At 39.5% G+C, this 20,231-nt stretch overlaps 1 protein-coding gene across 3 annotated transcripts in view; it reads right to left on the bottom strand.

Moving 5' to 3' along the window:
- The window catches only part of LOC150085345 (uncharacterized), a 139,180-nt gene that overhangs the window by 45,465 nt on the left and 73,484 nt on the right, over positions 1 to 20,231 (bottom strand). For all 3 annotated transcript variants that reach the window (XM_090373167.1, XM_090373165.1, XM_090373166.1), the window contains exon 2: positions 13,293 to 13,596. In XM_090373167.1, coding sequence (XP_090229293.1) covers positions 13,293 to 13,588 — 296 coding nt within the window. In that variant the 5' untranslated portion in view covers positions 13,589 to 13,596. The remainder of the gene's footprint in view (positions 1 to 13,292; positions 13,597 to 20,231) is intronic.

Genomic DNA, 20,231 nt, shown 5'->3' with positions numbered 1-20,231 from the left:
GGTTATGCTATTAGTTAAGAAACACATAAAATCCAAGAATATGAAGCCAGGAGATCAAAATTGAGAGTAGGAGTGTGCTATGGGCCTAATGACTCTGAGGAGTATAATAAGAAACTGTACAGGGAAATACAGTGGGCCAGTAAATCAAAGAGTCTCTTAAAGGGAGGATTTTAATTTCCCAGATATTGACTGGAATTTGTGGGTTGGTCACTCACACACTAGCAAGGATTTTGTGGATTTATTGGATGATTGTTTTCTACATCAGCATGTTCGGGAGGCAACTAGAGGGAGTAATATTCTTGATTTGATTATCAGTAGTGATTCTTCATGCATTAAGAATCTGCAGATAAATGAACCACTAGGTGGCAGTGATCACAGTGTTCTGAAGTGGGATTTACTCAAAGAGGTAACTACCATTAGGGGTAAACAGAAGGGTTATTGCTTTCGTAAAGGCGACTACGATGGACTGAGACAGTATTTAAATTCTATACAGTGGGACCAACTGATGATGTTACCAACAGGAAATTCAAAATGGGAAGCATTCAAAGAATTTATCTTGGAAGCTACTAGGCTTTACATACCAACTAAGAAATATTGTTCAAGGTTTAGGCCTAAATGGATGTCAGATGAACTAATGAGACATACGGCAGAGAAGAAAAATGCATGGGATACTTGTAATTTAATGGGTGACATGGAAGCATATGATAGATATAAGCTGGTCTGTAACCAAGTCACAAAGGAGATTAGGCAGGCAAAGGCAGATTATGAGAAATCCTTGGCAAAGGATGCAAAGAAAAACAGAAAAGAGTTCTTTACCCTATGTAAACTCTAGAAGGAAAGGGATGAATCAGATTGGTCCACTGGATATTGATGGTTCAACAGTTGAGGATCCTGCTCAGGTGGCTAACAAACTAAACGAGTATTTTGCATCTACATTAACACATGAGGAGTTATTCAGGAAGGGGAATGCCAGAGGTGAAGTAAACTCTGGCAGTGATCTAGATGATTTTGTAATAACCGAGAGGAAAGTGGAGGAGAAATTTTTAGGATAAACATAAAAAAGGCACCCGGGGTGTATGGGATCTATCCATTTATATTAAAGGAGGCAGCAAAGGAAGTAAGCAGACCCTTAGCCATAATTATGAGAACTTCTTTGGACTCACGAGAGGTATCCATTGACTAAAAATGTGCAAATGTGACCCCAATTCACAAAGGAGGATCAAAGGCTGACACAAGTAATTATAGACCTGTGAGTTTAACTTCTGTTCTAGGAAAATTAATGGAGGCACTGGTTAAAGAAGCACTGGAGGATCATCTAGACAAGACTTCAGTTATAGCTCGGACACAGCATGGTTTTGTTAAGGAAAAGTCCTGCCTGACCAATTTGATTGGATACTATGATGCAGTCACAAAAGAACTGGATGCAGGGAATAACTTTGATATTATATATTTGGAACTTAGAAAGGCTTTTGATATTTTTGCACATTGAAGACTGCTGCACAAATTGGAGCAGTGTGGCACTGGAGGCAAATTGCTGCTATGGATAAAGGGATGGTTGAGGGGGAGAAGACAGAGAGTGGTAATCAATGGACACTACTCATCGTGGACTAATGTTATCAGTGGAGTCCCTCAGGGTTCAGTGTTGGGTCCATTGTTGTTTTCTGTATTTATAAATGATATTGATGATGGTATATCAAGCTTAATGTCCAAGTTTTCAGACGATACAAAGGTTGGCTGGGTTGTTAAGGATACTACTGCGCTATGCTGCTGCAACAGGATCTGGAAAGGTTGAGCAGATGGGCTGAGAGGTGGCAAATGAAGTTTAACATTGACAAATGTAAAGTACTACATACGGGAAACAGTAACCCCAGAGCAACGTATCAACTTTGTGGTACTGCACTGGCAGTGGTAGAGAATGAAACGGACCTGGGGGTAATTGTGCAGGCAGATATGAAGTTTTCTGAGCAGTGCAGATGGGCTGCAAGAGTAGCTCATGGTGTCTTTTCAATGATATACAGGAATTTTTCTAGCATGGATAAGGAGATGATTATTCCCTTGTATAAGGCAATGGTCAGGCCACACCTTGAGTACTGTATCGAGGTCTGGAGGCCTCATTTCAAGAAGGATGTAGAGCTGCTGGAACGAGTACAGAGAAGGGCAACAAGATTAGTGAATGGAACAAAGGGGTGCTCTTACGAAGAAAGGCTTAAGTTTTGCAAATTACAGTGTCTGGAGACTAGGCACCGGCGAGGTGATCTGATAGAGGTGTATAAAGCCTTGAATGGTTTCAGCATGCTCAATGCCGATGGGATTCTTCCTCTTGCTCAGAATAATCACCTGAGAGGGCATAAATTCAAATTGAGAAAAGACAGATGTAGGATAGATGTGCAGAAATTTGCCTTTAGCCAGCGGGTAGTTGGTTGGTGGAACAGACTTCCAACCCTTGTTGTGGAAGTTGATAACTTAAATAAATTTAAGGCTCAGCTGGACAGGTATTTCGAACGAACGGAGGGATGAAATGGGAGTGGTTTTTTTTTTTTTTTTTGGCCGATGCTTTCTTGCATCATATGTTGCTACTAATGCTAAGTGTGTTCGGAGACTTTGTATGTTGTGTTGGATGAAAAATCCATGAAACTCAAGGAGAAACAGCACTACCTGAGATATAAAATTCCTACAGTCTCCGATTGGGATTAGAATTTAAATACGATTAACAAGTGACGAAACCACCATACTGTCAAGGAGAACTCCTTGGCGCACACTTCCTGTTTGCCCTTGGATCTTTTTTAAATTTCAACATTTTCATGGCACACTATAATCTGCTTTTGCGCCACAAAAAAATCAAATCAAACCAATGCCTTTGTTGGTAGCATAGCTGGTATGGAAGCGTGCACAGTTGGCGCACAATTCCTGTTTGCCCTCGTAGGCAGCACAGTTGTGATGTCATGTGCCTTTCTATTCTGGAGAGCAATTTAACACTGTGGAGAGAGAGAAAAGGGGATCGTGTCCCGGTCAGAACTTGTGCAAAACAGCTAACAACTCCCTTAAATTTTAAGCGGCTATTGTCTACAAAATATTTTCACAATGCACTGTTTTTAGTAGTAGGCAACTAATACAACTTAATGTGCTTTGCTATATCAATTAAGAATTTACGATACATCAGATTTACTGCACTTCGATTACTGTAATTACAACAATTGGCAATTTTTCTGTTCAAAATTAATCGTAGCTTTACGATTTAAGTCAATGATTAAGTCTGGTAATTAAGCGGTGTTACGATATCATGGTTGACTGAAATCATTGAAAGGTCGACCAATCTTTTCTATGTCATTGTCGACGGAAGAAACTTGTTAATGAGTTTCAATTTTGGGAACTGTGTTCGTTAGTTTTTACTGTAAACGAGCATGTGTAGTAAAATTCTTAGGGTAACAAAAGTATTTCTCAAAATATCGATCATATGATTCTTACAAAACATCTAGTGCAATTCCGTGCTCATTAGGGATGATCTTACATGATTTTTAGCTTAATAAAATGCATTAAACAGTCCATGTCACTGTCCATTCTGGCTTGTTGCTCTGAAAGCAATAACTAAAGTTCCTTACACTTTTTTAATATATAATTTCCAGTCATTGACTTCACATTTTAAACAGCAAAAAAGAACCCAAAGTCATTAAACTGTTTAATTGCTAAAATCGCTGACCTATTAACTGGTAATTTCAAAAACAGGAATCCATATCGAAACTTTGGCTCTTCGGATAGAAGTGGGAGCAATTCTAAATAGGCCCAGTAGTCTTAAAAAAACATTGTTGAAAATTTTAATTTGCTGCTTTTTAAGATAGTGTTATTTTAATTATCAACTTAGGACAAACTGAAAATCGTACAACACATTTTTGTGGTGTCAAGTGGTTTGTTAGTCGTTACAAAATTGTGTTGGATATATTTTACAGTTTTACATAATCACATCATTTTTAATGGTAAAACTGTCGGCCCTCCACAAAAAGACAGCTTCTGGCAACTGTCTACATAGTTAATGTTCAAAACCGGCTCTGTTCCCTGTTGCAAGATTTTAAATATGGTCGCCTTATAGAGGTGAAGTATGCCTACAAAATGCCATGGGTATGGAGGGGAGGAATCAATGCATTTGCTTGATGACCATATGAAGCAAATGTGTTAACTCTTCCTTGGGAATGTAACTGTCATCATGTACATTCTGAGACAATATGTTAAAGATTGAAATAATACTCCTGATATCGGATTTAAATGTGGATAAAAGAAAATTAATTCATTTATTCTATTTTTCATGTTTTGAACTCACCTCGGGTGTCGAGGTGAGTTGTGCATTTGAGGTGAGTTGTGCAAAAGAGTTGTTCATTTGAAAACGTCTATAAGCAACTGAATTACAGCGTTAGTTGTGTTAGTAGTGTGGGTGTGTGTTAAGCGCCAATGTAACTATGGCTATGCGGCGTCGGTAAGTTACTTCTGTAATTGCATGTCTTCCTCAGTTGGTTTAATTGTTTGCTGGAAGAAAACTGGAGCTTCTGGGTGATAAAACTATGCAACCCTCACCCAAGACCAACTAATCTAGGCCACGTAGTGAAAGATGCCGATAAAAGTTCTTCCTTTCGATATGGAACTCGAACTCAGGAGTTTTCAATCCAGTGTAGAAGAACGGTAATCGTAACCACTGTGTTAATCGTGACGGCTCCAATTAAATGAAACAGAAAGCGAAAATAACATAGAAGAACATCAGAAGAGCACAGAAGTTATTAATAACTAAATTTGGTAGGACCTTATTGTCATTTAACATCAAGAAAAACAGAATATCAGTCTCATACGACAGTGCACATGCAATTTTTACGGAGCACCTTAAAATGTCGCAAATCTATGTTCTCTGGATTCCATACTATTTAACACCTGATCATGAACAAATTCTCGTGAAAATGTAGACACATCCTAACGCAGTTTCAAAGACACAATGAAGAATTGCTAATCATTATGATCCAGAAACACTGCATTGAACAGAGCACATAATTAAAGACCACTTTTCAACTACCAGTCAACATGTCAAAACTTGCAATTATCTCAGCTTATAGTTGAACGTACATTCTCTTGCCATCTACCGGCAATTCGATGAAATTTGAGAGGCGGAATGCTGGTGTTGCTGTTCCCTCGAATTAAATGATCAACTGACTGCATAAGAATAAACGATCACAGGCTGGAACAAATTTCCAGCTTGTGATCCTTTATTTTAAGACCACTGATATTTTAAGAGCCTATAAAATGTAATAACAGAAAATGGCAAAATCAATGAAAAGCGTATGATGCAGAATAAAAATGACAAAACAGACTTTTACAAAGAAGATTAATTTGCTAAATACAAAAATAAACAGAAAACTAAGGGCCTGATTTATTAAGACCTTCCTATGAAGCATCGTACTGTACGGAACTGAAACATGGAAAGTTTCAAAGAAGAACAAAATGCTTGAAGCTTTTGAAATGGGTGTTTCAGAAACTGCAACAGCACATTTCAAAAGCGTCAAGTGGAAAGAGAATGCATTGGATAGAGAATAAAACAAACAGAGAGAAGTTCTGCAAGTAGTAGCAGCAGTGGTAGCAATGGCAAATGATGCAAGAAAGCAAACTTATATAGCATCAGCCAAAAAAAAAACACAGTTCACCCATTTATATCCTCGAAGAATTTGTCTAGTTCTCCCTTTAATTTATTCAACCCATCCACTTCCACAACAACAGATGGAAGTCTGGTCCTACAATCAACCATCCACTGACTGAAGGCAAAATTCCGCACATCTATCGTGCAACTATCCTTCCTCAACTTGAATTTATGCCCACTCATGAGTGTAGTCTCAGCAAGTGGAAGAATCCAGTAACATTAAACTTACTCAATCCATTCAAGGCTTTAAAAATCTCAGTCAGATCTGTCTACAGGTGCCTAGTCTCGAGACGCTGCAATTTGCAGAAATGAAGCCTTTCTAGGTAAGAGCACCCCTTTGTTCCTCTTCACCAATCTGGTTGCCCTTCTCTGCACCCATTCCAGCAGATCTACATTCTTCCCAAAGCGAGGCCTTCAGCCCTGTATACAGTACTAAATATGTGGCCTTATATAAAGGGATAATCACCTCCGTATCCCTGCTGGAATGTTTCTATATATCATTGACAAAACTCCATGAGCTGTCCTGGCAACATGTTTGTACTGTCAGAAAATTTCATGTCTGACTGCATAATTACTCAGAGGCCTTTTTCATTCTCCACTACCTTGAGTGTTGTACTGAAAACTACTGAGAGAAAACATAATATTCAACCAATGAATCTGGAGGCGAAAAAATACAGATTGGGAAAACATTACAGTTCAAGACATATATGGATACAAGACATAGAGTTGCACAAAAAACCATGAAAGAATAATGAGCACATGGACACAAATTATACTTATCAATTTATTTAGATCTTTTTACTAGAAAAGAGCTTGCTATTATCAGATTGCACCTCGTTTCCCAGTTGAGAATCAACACATGATTTAGAAACTTCCATGTGAAACAGGTCTTTGGATACAAATTGCGACACAATCACAATGAGGAAGCTTTAGTGTCCAACCTCCGAATTCCACATGCACTGGCGAATGCGAGTGGCAGGGGAAATCATTGGCGAAAAGTCAAAGCTAATTAAGACCTTTTTTGGAGACTAGTAGGCGACCGCAGCTATAAATCACAGTGGGAGAATTCGCCTGGCACGTAAATGAGAAGTTTCCTGACAGAAGTGGGAAATGCTAACGATGACAGCTTCAGAACTGCATATACCTCTTGCGACTAATACATTGTATGCGACAGCTGTTATGCACCGTAAGGAAAAGGCCTGGGGTTCAATTCCCCAAGAGCGACGGGCGGGAGAATTTTTATGGTTTTTAATTCAGCAAATGGTAAAGGCCGTAGAGAAAAAACTTTTTCAATTGGCTTCTGAAGAGTTTCGCTTTATTCATATGAAGCATCTTAAAATATCATGCCTTCGTGGTACCACAGAAGCAGGACAAAATCTGGTATGGTGGTGTGTCATAGAATAACAATGAAATGAGGAGACAGCGAAAAACATCGAACAGATATAAGGGACATTTATACGGACAACCCGTATTACTAAAGAGGTCACATTACACAAGTCGATACAAGATGCTGGAAAACATGATCACATGACATCAAGTGTATGAACCTCTCCAAAGGCTAAACAGGCCTTATAATGGTGAATCATGTTCGATATAAGGGTGCCTTTAAGATTCTGTGGAAACAAATCCCATTCTTCCACCAGCGCATACCTTAGCTCACAACTGAGGAGTTGGCTGTCGCCGTGCAATGCGACACCCAAGGGCGTCTCACACATGTTCGATACGATTTAAGTCTGGTGATCACGCTGGCCACGGCAGTCTTTGGATATCTTCAGTTCCAGTCTGCGCGGAAGCAAATTGGTATCGTCACCGTTCTCCACACACCGCGTGGAAAAGGCCCGGGTTCAAATCCCGTCAATGACGCGAGGAACTTTAATGGGCTTTTTTCACTCCGTGGCTGAGTTAGTCGGTCTCAGGCGTACATAGCAAGGTTTTTTTTCCCCAGAAATTGTGGTTTTTCCGTCCGGAAAAACAGACAAATCGACCAAAGAACACACGCAATTTACAGACATAATACATACACGGCTATATGTAAGAAATTACGGGTGGCCTTAATATAATAATTTGAATTTGAAATATTCAGTTTCAAGGTGTTCCTCACCACTTGAGCTCTATGTGCAGTGGCGTTGTCGTGCATGAAAATAAAATCTGCATCCCTAAAAATTCGCCCATAGGGTTCGAGGATCTGTTATCGATACCTATGTGCAGTTATGGTACCCTTATCAAACGCACGAAGAGGAGTGCTGCAGTTGATCATTATTCTGCCCACACGAGAACACCGCCTCCACAGTAAACGTCCCTTTCTCTGACGTTAGAGGTATGGTACAGCATTCCTCATTGTCTCCAGGTGAAATAACGTCTATACAAAACGGACTCTTTACCCGTGGCAGAAGCAACCTCAAGGGACAGTTGATGACGGCACATCGTATGGCTCCGTTTTGCTGTTAGAGCCAGACAGCGGTCTGTTGTGGTTGACGTAGTCCTCGAGCGACCTTGGTCAGCCCTTCTTGTAATGGTTCCTTACTCCTGAAATTGTTTCCATAGTGCCGAGACAACACTGCTTGACATCGCGCCATCTCAAAGATTTATCTAAACGACAATGACTTGCCATCCTGAGTACTGGAAATGTGGCTGTCCCACTCAGCAAGACAAAAAACAGGAATGAAATGATGTGGTCAGAACCCGCGTTTTTATAGGCATGAATAATTTGCATGATGCGCGGCTCTGTAAAGTGTTATATCGATTTCTATTGGATAATTGGAAGTTGCATGCTAGAATGCCTATTATATAAAATATTCGTTTTTGGCGACACTGTTCACAATAAAATATTCATGAAAAACATTGTTCTGTTAATTTTGTCGAGCACTGTAGTATCATTGCCATCTTGTACTAAAAAAAACCCAACAAAGATCTATTTTTGTCAAAATTTTGAAATTCAATTTTTTACAATTTATATTTGTAAGAGATTGAATTTCAAAATTTTTGAACACTTTTAAAAAACCTTGATGCCATTAATATATTGGGAGCCTTTGCAATATTGCAGCAAAATTCATCTTCCTTTAAAAAAAATTGCTATTTTGGGCTCTAAAAATACCATAATAAACTTGTTACATACCTCCCAAAAGTAGCTGAAAATACGTTAGATATATTATATTAAATTACCTTCTTTTGTTTCTAACTGCTAATTACATATTTTTATGTCCTTTAATGATCAAACCTTTAAAATATATTATTAATGCAATGTCGGCCGGTATTGACAATTTTTTGAATGCTAGTAATTATTTTAAAAACAGAACATGTATTAATTAAATTACTGTGATTCTGCAAGCGCCCTCAAGTGTTAATTTCAAAATCGACCAAGTGAAAAACTGTACGTCTGTTGACTTCCAGAAGTTAAGTTTGTCATCTGATTCCTTTTATCAAAAGTGTTAGTTTGTGAATAGGAGAAAAAAAATTAATCAGTGCGAAGGTAAGCGTGAAGGATACTTTGAATACAACATTAAAAGACAGCATGTCGATTAATAATTTAATTAAATTGTTTACTTTCATAATTACTACTACATCGAAGGTAAGTTAATTAGTAATGTATGTATTTAGGGTAAGCGCATTGTTTATTAAACGAAGAGTGCTGCGGTCAGTATATGGTTAATCAATATTTCACATTTTGATTAATGTGTGAACCGAATAAGCGATATTTTATAATAACAGGTAAATTAATTCAGACAATTTCATTTTGTGTTTGTTAACGGATTTTTGAAATAAATTAAATTATCATGGTTTTGATATAAATGTGCATAATGCGTTACGCTCGTTTGTTTGCTTATTGATTATTAATCAGACAACGTCTGTGCAGTTTCTGCCATAATCTACTAAAAACAGCAGGCCATCAAAACTTAAGATACTTCAGAAGATACAATACGAGAGATAGTTGGAGATCCATTTTTGTCAAAATTCCATTAAGAACAAAAAAAAAAAAAGTTTTGTATGAACCATTTTAATAGCCTACAGATATTTTAGTATGGTAAAATATCTGTAGCACGAAAGATGTAACCAGGAGATGGAAAAATGGGTGGGGGGAAAAAGAAAAAAGTATACACTGATTGGCCACAGTATTAGGCAGAAGAAGAAAGACTAGAACATTAACTAATAATTGATAGTGGGAATTTAATATAATAAGTTCTAACAAGAGAGTTTATTATTTAACGGTAGAACTGAAGTATGCATTACAATGGACAAATTTTCATGAAAAGGATAAAAAAACAATTTATTTGAAAGCTTATTGATTATGAAAAGTAGATTAAAATTAAATTAAAGTTAAATTTATAAGAAACAAAAATGAAAGTAACAATTAAATTAAAATGAATGTAAATTAAATACTAAAATTAAAACTAATTAATTAAATGATGCATTAAAACTATGCATTAAAAAGGAAAATCTGAATTCTCCACAGACTTTTTTCTTTTCTTTTTTTCTTTCAGAAAAAGTTTCGACAATTTGTATGCCCGCGTTTTTAGGTTCATACCCCCTCGAGGGTAGCACTGTCTCCCCCACACCACATCGGGGGTGGTAGAAAATGAAAAAGACCTGGGAGTAATTGTGCAGTCAGACATGAAGTTTTATGAGCAGTGCAGACAGGCTGCCAGAACAGGTCATGGGGTTTGTCAATGACATAGGGGAATTTTGCTAGCAGGGAAAAGGAGGTGATTATCCCTTTGTATAAGGCAATGGTCAGGCCACGCCTGACCATTTGCCTTAGTACTGCGTACAGGTCTGGAGGCCTCATTTTAGGAAGGATGTAGATTTGCTTGAGCGTGTACAGAGAAGGGCAACAAGATTGGTGAGGAGAATGAAGGGATCTTCTTATCAAGAGAGGCTTAAATTCTGCAAATTGCAGCGGCTGGAGACTAGGCATCTGCGAGGTGATCTGATTGAGGTGTATAAAGCCTTGAATGGGTTGAGCACGCTGAATTCTGATGGGATTCATCTGCTTTCTCAGGTTAGGAACCTAAGGGGGCATAAATTGAAATTAAGGAAAGACAGATGTAGAACAGATGTGCGGAAATTTGCCTTTAGCCAGCGGATGGTTAATTGCTGGAACAAACTTCCATGTGTCGTTGTGGAAGTTGATACGTTAAATAAATTTAAGGAAGAATTGGACAAACATTTAGAGGGAATGGTTGTATGATTTTTTTTTTTTTTTTTTTTTTTGCTGGTGCTGCATAATCTCATACACTTGCATCATATGCCTCTATTACTATTACTAGATATTTTTTATGTTTACCGCTGGAACTTTCCATAAGTCCCGCTAGAAGCACGCTTTTTGATTGCTGCTGAGCAGCTTTGTGTGGGCATGCCAGTACTTGTGGAGCTAGTGTTGCGTGAAGAGTTTTTTTTTTTTAGATGCGTGTCACTGACGATCATTTTGAAGCAAGTATCGTGTCGGACAGACAGATTGAACAGCGATATATGATTCGTTATTGTACCAGACGGGACTAAAATGCATCGGAAATAGTTAAAGGGATGAATGAAGTGTATGGCAATGAGTGTCTTGGTAGGAGGCCATATTCGGTGTGACTAAACTTTTCGGTGTGAAGTGATTTTTCCATCAAGACAATGCCAGTTCCCATACAGCTAATATTGTGCAGGCAGTGATCATTGCCATAGGTGCAGAGGTTCTGCCACATCCTCCTTATTCACTGGACTTAAGCCTCGTATAATTTCTTCCTGTTTCCACGTCTGAAGAAAGCTCTGAAAGGCAAGCGTTCGCTTCTGACGCAACGATGTTCCCAGAGCCACAACGGAAGCACTTCGCAGTATTTCGAAAAATGGCTCGCAAAAGCATTTAATGCGTGGAGGTGGCGAAAGTGTATAAAATTCAAGGGAGAGTGATCATTAAAGAAACATCTCGGATAGAGGTTGACACTCATGGGAGGTTCAGAGCGTTTGCAAATGTACTTGTCTACCTTTCTCAGTCTAAATATTGCCCAGTAGCGCCCAGCGTAGAGTAGGTTTTTCCAGCAATAAAATGAGACTGAGAACAACCCATTGTCAAGGCCTCTTAAGTGTAACTAAGTATTGGTACTGACCTAGTTCTTTCTGAATTGCTGACGTTATATGCAGACGGTCATGGAACGTTCTAGGACGACTAATTGCAAAAGACAAAGATTGTGAAGTGCGTTTGAAGTGAAGTTTGAAGCGCCTTCTGATTTTACAGTGGCTGGCTACTTTATTAAGACCATGAGCTAATAGCATCTTGGATCGCCAACGCTCCTACACGACGTGGTATGGAGTCACACAGGTGTTGAAAAGTGACACGAGGAGTACTGGACCATTGATCTGGCAAAACTGTCCGAAATTCCGTGAGTGACGTGGAAGAAGTTGTAGTAACGAACCCACTTTGCCAGTTCATCCCGTCGATGTTAAGCTGGATTAGGTTGGCCAGGGCCGATGCTTTCAGCCTTCCTTATTCCTCAAATCACTCGTTCTCACATTTGTCACTGTGGATGTTTACATTGTCATTTAGAAAATACCCTTATCCATAGGAGTAAGCATGCAACATTTTTGGTCGCGCCTGAACTATAGTGCTGCTCATATATGCTCTGATGTTCATAGCGCTCTCCTGCTGGATCAAGGGACCAAAGGCATGCCACGAAAACATGCCTCATCATATAATCTGCAGCCCATACTGTCGGTATATAACCGGATGAAAAGCGTAAATCGGGACTCATCAGACCATTGATGTCCAGTCATTCTGCCTCCATCCTTTGAGTTCCTGGAGTCAATGCAGTCATATTTACCGGTATCTCAGATTAGTGACTTTATGTATTTTTCCAATCCACAGGAATCTCTTCTGAGTTCAAAGATGCCCTCATAATTAACTTCAGTGGTTCAATACACTATCTGGCGGCCTCCTTCGAAATTACCGGATATATGCCATCAACTCCAGGAACCTTACCTTAAAATGCTCAAATGTTTTTGTAATAAACAACCATTTGTAATTTCGAAATCGCTAATTTCATACGACTGAGCCTCACTCGCACATCTTCTCAAATGAAGGGTCTCTTCAATAAAGACACGTGCAAAGTACCTGTTCCGTTTATTCTCAACGTCAGCTGGGTTGTCTAAGCCTTTTCTACACCTAGTGCACAAGGGTCCGATCTGATTCGCTTTTTTATTCATTGTTTTCACATACTGTACATGAAAAATTCCTTGTTCCAATTCTTTGATCTTTTAGCCAGTGCTTTCTCATACTCAGCCTTGGCCTCTCTAACCTTATATGTGGTACTATTGCGGAGAGAAAAACAAAGGCTGCTCAAGGTCGCTCATCAGGCCTTCTTTAGTATGATAATGCCATTGTCCTACTAAAAGAATCAATATTGTACAATTCACACTGCCTTAACCAGATAAGGTTAAGGCAGTGTGTTCTATAAACGGGAAGTTGTGTTAGACCCTCCCATTTCTAGATCCCTGCTATTGAAAAAAGAAGATATGCAAATATCTAGAATTTATCAACAAGAAAAATATGGTTCTTATACGAATCTATTCACTGAAGGATGCGTTAATCATCTTCCAGGATGTATTTTCATTATTATCATAGCAGTTATTAAATAATGCTTCCACTTACCACCTTCCAAGTTGCGCCCCTTCTTCCGTGTACTTCCTTCCGAAATAATCATCACTGGGATAACTTTCATCGTTGGTGTAGAATTCATAGCTTGGAGGATGCCTGTCGTTCCTTTTCTTATGTTTATTGTGGTTCCTTCCCGCATGCTGCTGATGATGGTGGTGTTCTCTGGTCGGTAGATGCTTTGTTTCTTTATCTCCTTCTTCGTCCCAATCGTACTGTTTTATCTGACGAGAACGAACAGTTATTGCAAAAAGGGACAGGAATAAAAGCGCTACGAATAGGAATCTCTCCATTGCGGCACCTGTGCAGGGAGAAAGACAGCAATCAGTGGAATAAAATATAAAGTTTGCGCGATGTCCACAGAATAAGCAGTTTTTTAAAAAAATTCCTTAACTTTAACGTGTGGCTCAATATTAAATCAAAACTGAAAGCAGAAAAATTTACCGAAGTTTTAAATTAATATCGTACTTGTGTGTGTGTTAGAAATGCAGAGTGGGTTGGTTGACTGATCGAAATACGAATCACAATTCTAACAGTCACCTCCAGGCGCGTTCAGCCTGTCGTGGACAGAATATCTCCTTGGTATTTGCTAGGCTGCTAACGGAACTCAGATCGAATTATATTAAAATGTGCATTAAAACTTCGGCCAATTTTCGCTTCTTTTGCTATTCTGATTATATTCGAAGAAAACGAATTTTACCCTTCGCTAAGAGTTACTGAATATATATACGATGCGTAAAGATATTTCGCTACAGTAACCAGCACTAATTTGATCTGCTGGTAGCCGTTCGATGCTTGTAATTTGGAAAACGTATCTAATTTAACTCATTTGCATACTGTTCATCATATCTCTGGTGTTCTGTCGTCAGCTAAGATTTTGCTGCATATGCAGGAGACCAAAGAAAGTTAGTTCACAATTTGATCCTCACTGGTGAGAGATGTGGCCATGGAAAAACAGTTGTTGGTTGAGGTGATCACTTCTGTTGAACGTGTCATCTTGCACGCCCACTTTTGCAATTGTCCCCATCCCCCATCCATCTATTTCCCCATCCACGGAGGGGTGTCCGGATATTAATGGTAGGGCAGTGTATGATGGACTCAGTATGGAGTTCTAAAACTATTGAACAGTATCTCTTCGTTTAAGTTTAATCAGAGAAAAAATAAATATTCCAAGATGTCCATTTATGAAAACATTATATTGGCTATCTTAAAGAGTTTTGGTCTTATGGACCACGATCTTAAGTCTGTGTTCGTAACTCGGAGAGTTACCCGGTAGTTTATCATCTCTTGTGTTTTTTTTTTTTTCAGCTTGTCTTGCTTCCACAAACTGGCAATAATTAATTTAATATATAGATAAAATCTTAATTTCGATGGAATTTAATTATCGGTATAATATCCAATACAGAATGAATTTGATTGATATTGGCTGCTTTGGGAAGTTGGCTTTATATGAATTTAACGCTAATATGCAAAATACAGTAAACACTCATCACATAACTCGAGTAGGAGAGTTTTCTGCTTAATAACTGTTCCAGACGACTTTTTAGTATGCCCTCTTCTCCTCTCCTCTCCTCTCCTCCCTCCACACCTACCTACCAACTTTTCGCAGATGACTAGATCTTGAACAACTTTATTGACGCCCGATCACGGGTAGATAACATCCTTATTATATTACTGGAAGCAGACGTCTCCTCTAGCACGTGAAGAATTAATTTCGGCTGTTATTAGCGAGCTATACTGATAACTTCTTTGGATCGAATAACACTCCAAAAGATTACACTTTGTAGAAGTTTAACGGGTGGAAGAATCCTGGTATTATATGTCGCTGTGTAGTCTAGTCTCTTGCGTCTTTTATCGCCATTCTCCTTGAAAAGAACATTTAATTTACATTCTTTGCTGAAAATTATCTTGTTTCGCCGCTTTCTATTGTACTCAACACAGCTTAAAAGCTATCGAGCCATGCATTCGTTTCCAGTGGACGCCTTCGTACACCGGAACTGGATGCCAGTTGCCATTTGATTCTTACTATTCCTTACTGCTCATGAGTTGAGATGATCACGGGCGCTTAATCTTTGTAATGCACTTAGTCGTGCAACTACTAGCTGTTCTCTTCCGTAACGGTAATACGGGATGGAAAAGGAAGCGATGAGAACCTTGAGCCGCTTGCTGTTTTCTCCCTACTTTAGTATTTTGGGCGCCTATGGTCAAATAGCAGAAATGCACCTCTGCTTTTCATTAATTTTTATCGAATAAGATTTTAATAAAAATTAAGTAATTATAATATTTAATTAGTTGATTAATTATAATATTAATTAAATTATAATTATGTTATCGAATAAAAAATAATAGTTATTTAATGATTGTCCCAAATGTACTGTTAGTTTTATTTTTTTAAATAAATTATAAATTCAGTTACAGCGGTTTGCTTTTATCAGACTTCAGAAAATTTTTTTTCTGTTGGAGGAGCGCCATTTGTACTCCTGCGAAATTATTTTTGTTGTAGGGTTTTAGGAGCATCAACGATTAAGCCATATTGCTCCGAGTACTGTATATTGCATGTGTTCTGAGGTCGATTTTCTCTTTGCTGACGAAAAACCCGAGTTTCCGGGTGAAAAAACAATGTCACCCTCTCCTAAAACCGACTAACTCAGCCACATTGTGAAAAATGCGGCTGAGTGGCTGGCAGTGGAAGGTAAAATCTCCAAGGAAACCAGGGGAGGGACATAGTAGTATTTTAGTAGTATTTAGGTTCAGGCGCCACCGGTGGTTTCCCACATCTGCACTAGTGGAGGGACATAATCGACAAACCCGCAATTCCGTAGATTCCCAGAACTGCTTCTACATCTCCTCCTGGATAAGTGCATGCCTTGATTAGAGGGAGTGCGCTCCTTTGACAGATTGCTAAACCGCCACCTTGTCTCCCTATTCTGTTTGCAGCCAGCGTGTGATAACCAAGATTCGAGGTGAAGGTAGCAATTTCCATCTCATCTCTGAGCCAGGTTTCTACCAGAATTACAAAGTCGTACTCTTCGCAGGAAAGTAAATCTAGTAGACTAACTAGTTTTTATTTTTTTTTTTTACACTCTTGATGTTCTGGAGGAGGAATCCGATATTTACCTCTACAGAGGGTTGTACCAGGATTAGATTTCTCTCTGAACAGTATCTGCTGGTCCTATAGTGATCCGAAGTCTCGTCTGGGCGGTGTCGCGTTCGACGGGCCCTGTTGTTGGATATTCTAGTTGGAATTAGACCAGTCTAGCGTTCGATCGTCATCACCCTGCGAGTATTCCATCCTCTCCCAGTTCTACTTTGAGAGACTCTGCTCGAGAATTCAGGTAGCTATGCTGTCTCCATTGTACCTTGTTGTGGAATTGGGTTCAGGTTTGCTGAGTTCTGAGCCTTTAGTCTTCCATGGTATGGCATCACCAACAGGCCTCTAGGCCAGTATTTTGCTTTGAGGTATCGTTGGTAGTGAGGCCAATCAATCTGAATCCTGAAGGAGGTATAAGAATGATGCTTGGTATTGATTTTAAAAGGCTTTCCAGGTATGCCTAGTTCCTTCAATAGTGCCTGAATCTGATCAACTTTCGCCAACGAATCCGGCCTGCTAATGAAAATATTTGAGTGAATATTGCTGGACACTTGACGTTTTGAGACTTGGCGATTTCGTATTCTGAGGCTCGTGTTAGCCACTCTAGTACTGATTAAGGTGGTCTTGCTGTTATTGTAATACAGTTGGCGTGAGGATGCTTGTATCGGAGCCGGTCCGGGCATCTGGCTTGGCTGGGCTTCATTCGTGCCTGGGATCTTGGAGTTCTGTTTCGCCGATTTTAACATGTCGCTATAGGCGATGTCTATAGAGGTGCAACTATTTCCGCTTCCGGGCGTAGAGATGACTCCGTTGAGGAGGATGGGCGTTCCTGTGAGATGTGACCGGGGGTCCCGATGTTCGAGGGCAAGAGACCTTTTAGCAGGCTCCAGAACTTTTGTTGGTAGTCTTCAAGCTGGCTCAGATGTTCTCTTAGAGAGCTATTTTCCAAGTACAGCTTTCTTAGAATGCCTTCAATGGTTTCCAGTTTCTCGGAGTGACAACCACAAAAGGAGCAGCTGACTGAAGCTCGAGATTCCGTTTGACTACAGTTATTGGTAACATCAGGCAAAAGCTTGCTGTTCGTAGCCAGTTCACTGAGAGTGGAATCGTTATGTGTGTTGACGTCCTTAACCTCTTTCAGCTTTCCAGAGGTAGAAATTGTTGGAAGGGAGGGAAATTCGCCAAGGGAGCAGCCTGTATGTCACCTATATCTTTAGTTTCGTCATTTCATCCTTCAGTTTTGGCTCCCTGGTCTGTTTTGTTTGTTCAGGGACGAAGGTGGCGTTATCAGGTGTCTGGATCCTCGACGCATCTGCGTAGGAAAAGGAGCTTTGTGGCATTTTATTTTTCCGTTCCTGTGTAATTTTTTTCCAATTTGACATTCAGCCTCATTATCAATATTGAGGTGGAGCATAATACCCTCCATATTTGGCCAGATTTGGATATCTGTTATTATTGCTGCTGAGATTCTATTTTTTCGAGAAGCCATAATCCTCTCCAGCATCTCTTTAAGCCACAAGAATTTGTCGATGGGTGATCCTATTAGAACGTCCTCGTCGTCCAGTGCGTCGTGGGCTGGAATCAGTAGAGTCGGAGGGGAGAGTAGTCGTTATTTTGATGGTGCAACCACGGGGTATGATGGAGAACGCCCTGAGGCAACGACTTCCGACCGAAAAGCGCAACTTAGAGCGAAAGCATTCAACTGCTAAGGAAAATGACGTCACAGTGTTTGGTAGCTGTTGAAGATTGCCCGACTGTGACGGCGGACAACCCGTGGCCAGTGAAACTCAAGAAATAATATCACGGATGCACAAAAGTTTGTTGGGACAATATGTTTGCCTCAGTTACACGAAGGGGCAACTCCCCAGTCAATAGTGCGTCAATATGCAGTGGCGGTATGGCAATCTAACCATTGACAAAGATGCTAGATAAATAATGTCCAGATCTACCGTAATAGCCCGAGATAAAATACGAAAGATTTACCAATGGAATCCTCGGGTTATCCAGATTCAGGTGTGACAAGATTGCACAGGTATAACTCGCCATATCCAATAATATAACTTAGAAAAGATGGAGCTAAAAACATCGTGGACAACACGTTGATAATAACCTCACATTGAAGAACGCCACCACACCACTCACAGTATTTGGAGGCAGGTCCATACCCGTGATAGTCCTATGAAACTTATCCCACAAATTCCACCTGGTTGAAATCCAGCGATACTGAACACTCGCGAAGTAGAGAGAGGCTAATGTCATGCTCCTGCAGGGCAGATGATGCACCTCATAAACCTGCTAGCGGTTGCTGTCATTAGGCAAGACAGGAGTCATTGACCAATGACTCCTGTCTTGCCTAATGACAGCCTGACCAATGGTGATGTTTAAATAGGCTATACTATCCAACAGCTGGTCCATTGCTGTCTAAATAGTAGTGAAATCCAGTGCAGCAACGAAGGCTTTAGAATTCCTGAGAATTTAATTACTTCCCAACGAATCACGCTTAACACCATGTCCTCACCGGCTAACAATATCTCCACTCACACTGTTTTTTGCATATCTTAGTGCAACTTACGCGTTGCGTCTGGAACTCGGTTTCGTCTCTTGTCACCCGTTTTCGAAAGCCAACATTCAGACCTGACTGCAATATACACAATTTAAAGGCATAAACACTCAGACATGGTAAGCAACTGGAAACCACCACAGATAGTTATAATATAATTCCCCAGGTGGCAGCAGATGTGGGATGCTGTTGAAGACTAATCGGTTAGACTGATGACACCGAGATAGTCACATTGCCAGCAATGTGACTATCTCGCTGTATACACTTGACATTGACACGTGGCTCTAAATTCGATTTCCTTGCGGAAGCGCAGTTTCTAATCAGTTATCCACCGAGTGTATATGCTCCGTCTGCCACTTGTCATTACTGCAAAGAGGACCCGGCCCTATCGATTGTCGGAAGCAAACACCGATAGGATATTCTTATTTTTGTGTAGCACCTGTGTTTTATAGAAACTGATAACTGTTGTGTCAGGTGATCACTCCAAACTGCACGTTACTTTAGCCCGCGCTTCTAATAATAGTTCTTTATATATGCTTGTATTTGAAGTACCTTATATGTGAGACTGAGATTAGTCGTGTCAGGTGATCTATAATGTACTGTATTGCACTGCAGTTGAATGGAAATGGTCGATAAATGTAATGGCAGTCAGCCACCTATCTTTGTTAGAACAGAAGCGATGTAGATGGAAAGAGAGAGAGAATCTGTTACCCCGATGATTTATTCTTATGGCTAACTTAGATACTTTGAAAATTTACAATAGCAACTGTTACCTATTTTAACCTTTAAGAACAAATGTGAATGAACTTTTGTTTACTATGAAAAAATATCAACAAATGATGGAAGTATTGAAACCAATTGCAGAACATGAAACTCCAGTGTCGAATTACCCCTTCAAAAAAAGTAGTCGTAAAAAGTCCAAAGCTCTCAGGTGAGAAACAGGTTATTAGGAAAACTTTGAGTTGTTTGACTGTAAATTAACATTTTGGTGATCAAGAGAATTTAATTAAACTCGGCTACAAAATAAAATTACTCCTGACTGTGATATATTAGCACGCTATTTATTCCTAGCTTTATTAACGCATGCAAGGCGCCAAGTCGTTATAATGAGCCCAGCAGTGGGAAACTAGTGTGAATAATAAATTAGCTAGCTTTGCTGCGAAATTAAATTATGCTGTCAAAGACGGCATATTTTGGCATTAAAGAATCTTATTTCTGTAAGCCATTGACCTTTACAACATCTACATAAAGCAAAGCTTTAGTCACAAAATAAGTACCGTATTTG

This window comes from Mastigoproctus giganteus, chromosome 5 (assembly GCF_048544385.1).
Source record: "Mastigoproctus giganteus isolate SK-2022 chromosome 5, ASM4854438v1, whole genome shotgun sequence".
Lineage (NCBI taxonomy): Eukaryota > Metazoa > Arthropoda > Arachnida > Uropygi > Thelyphonidae > Mastigoproctus > Mastigoproctus giganteus.
Note: the sequence above shows the minus strand (reverse complement) of the source record. Positions and strands in the feature narration are given on the sequence as shown.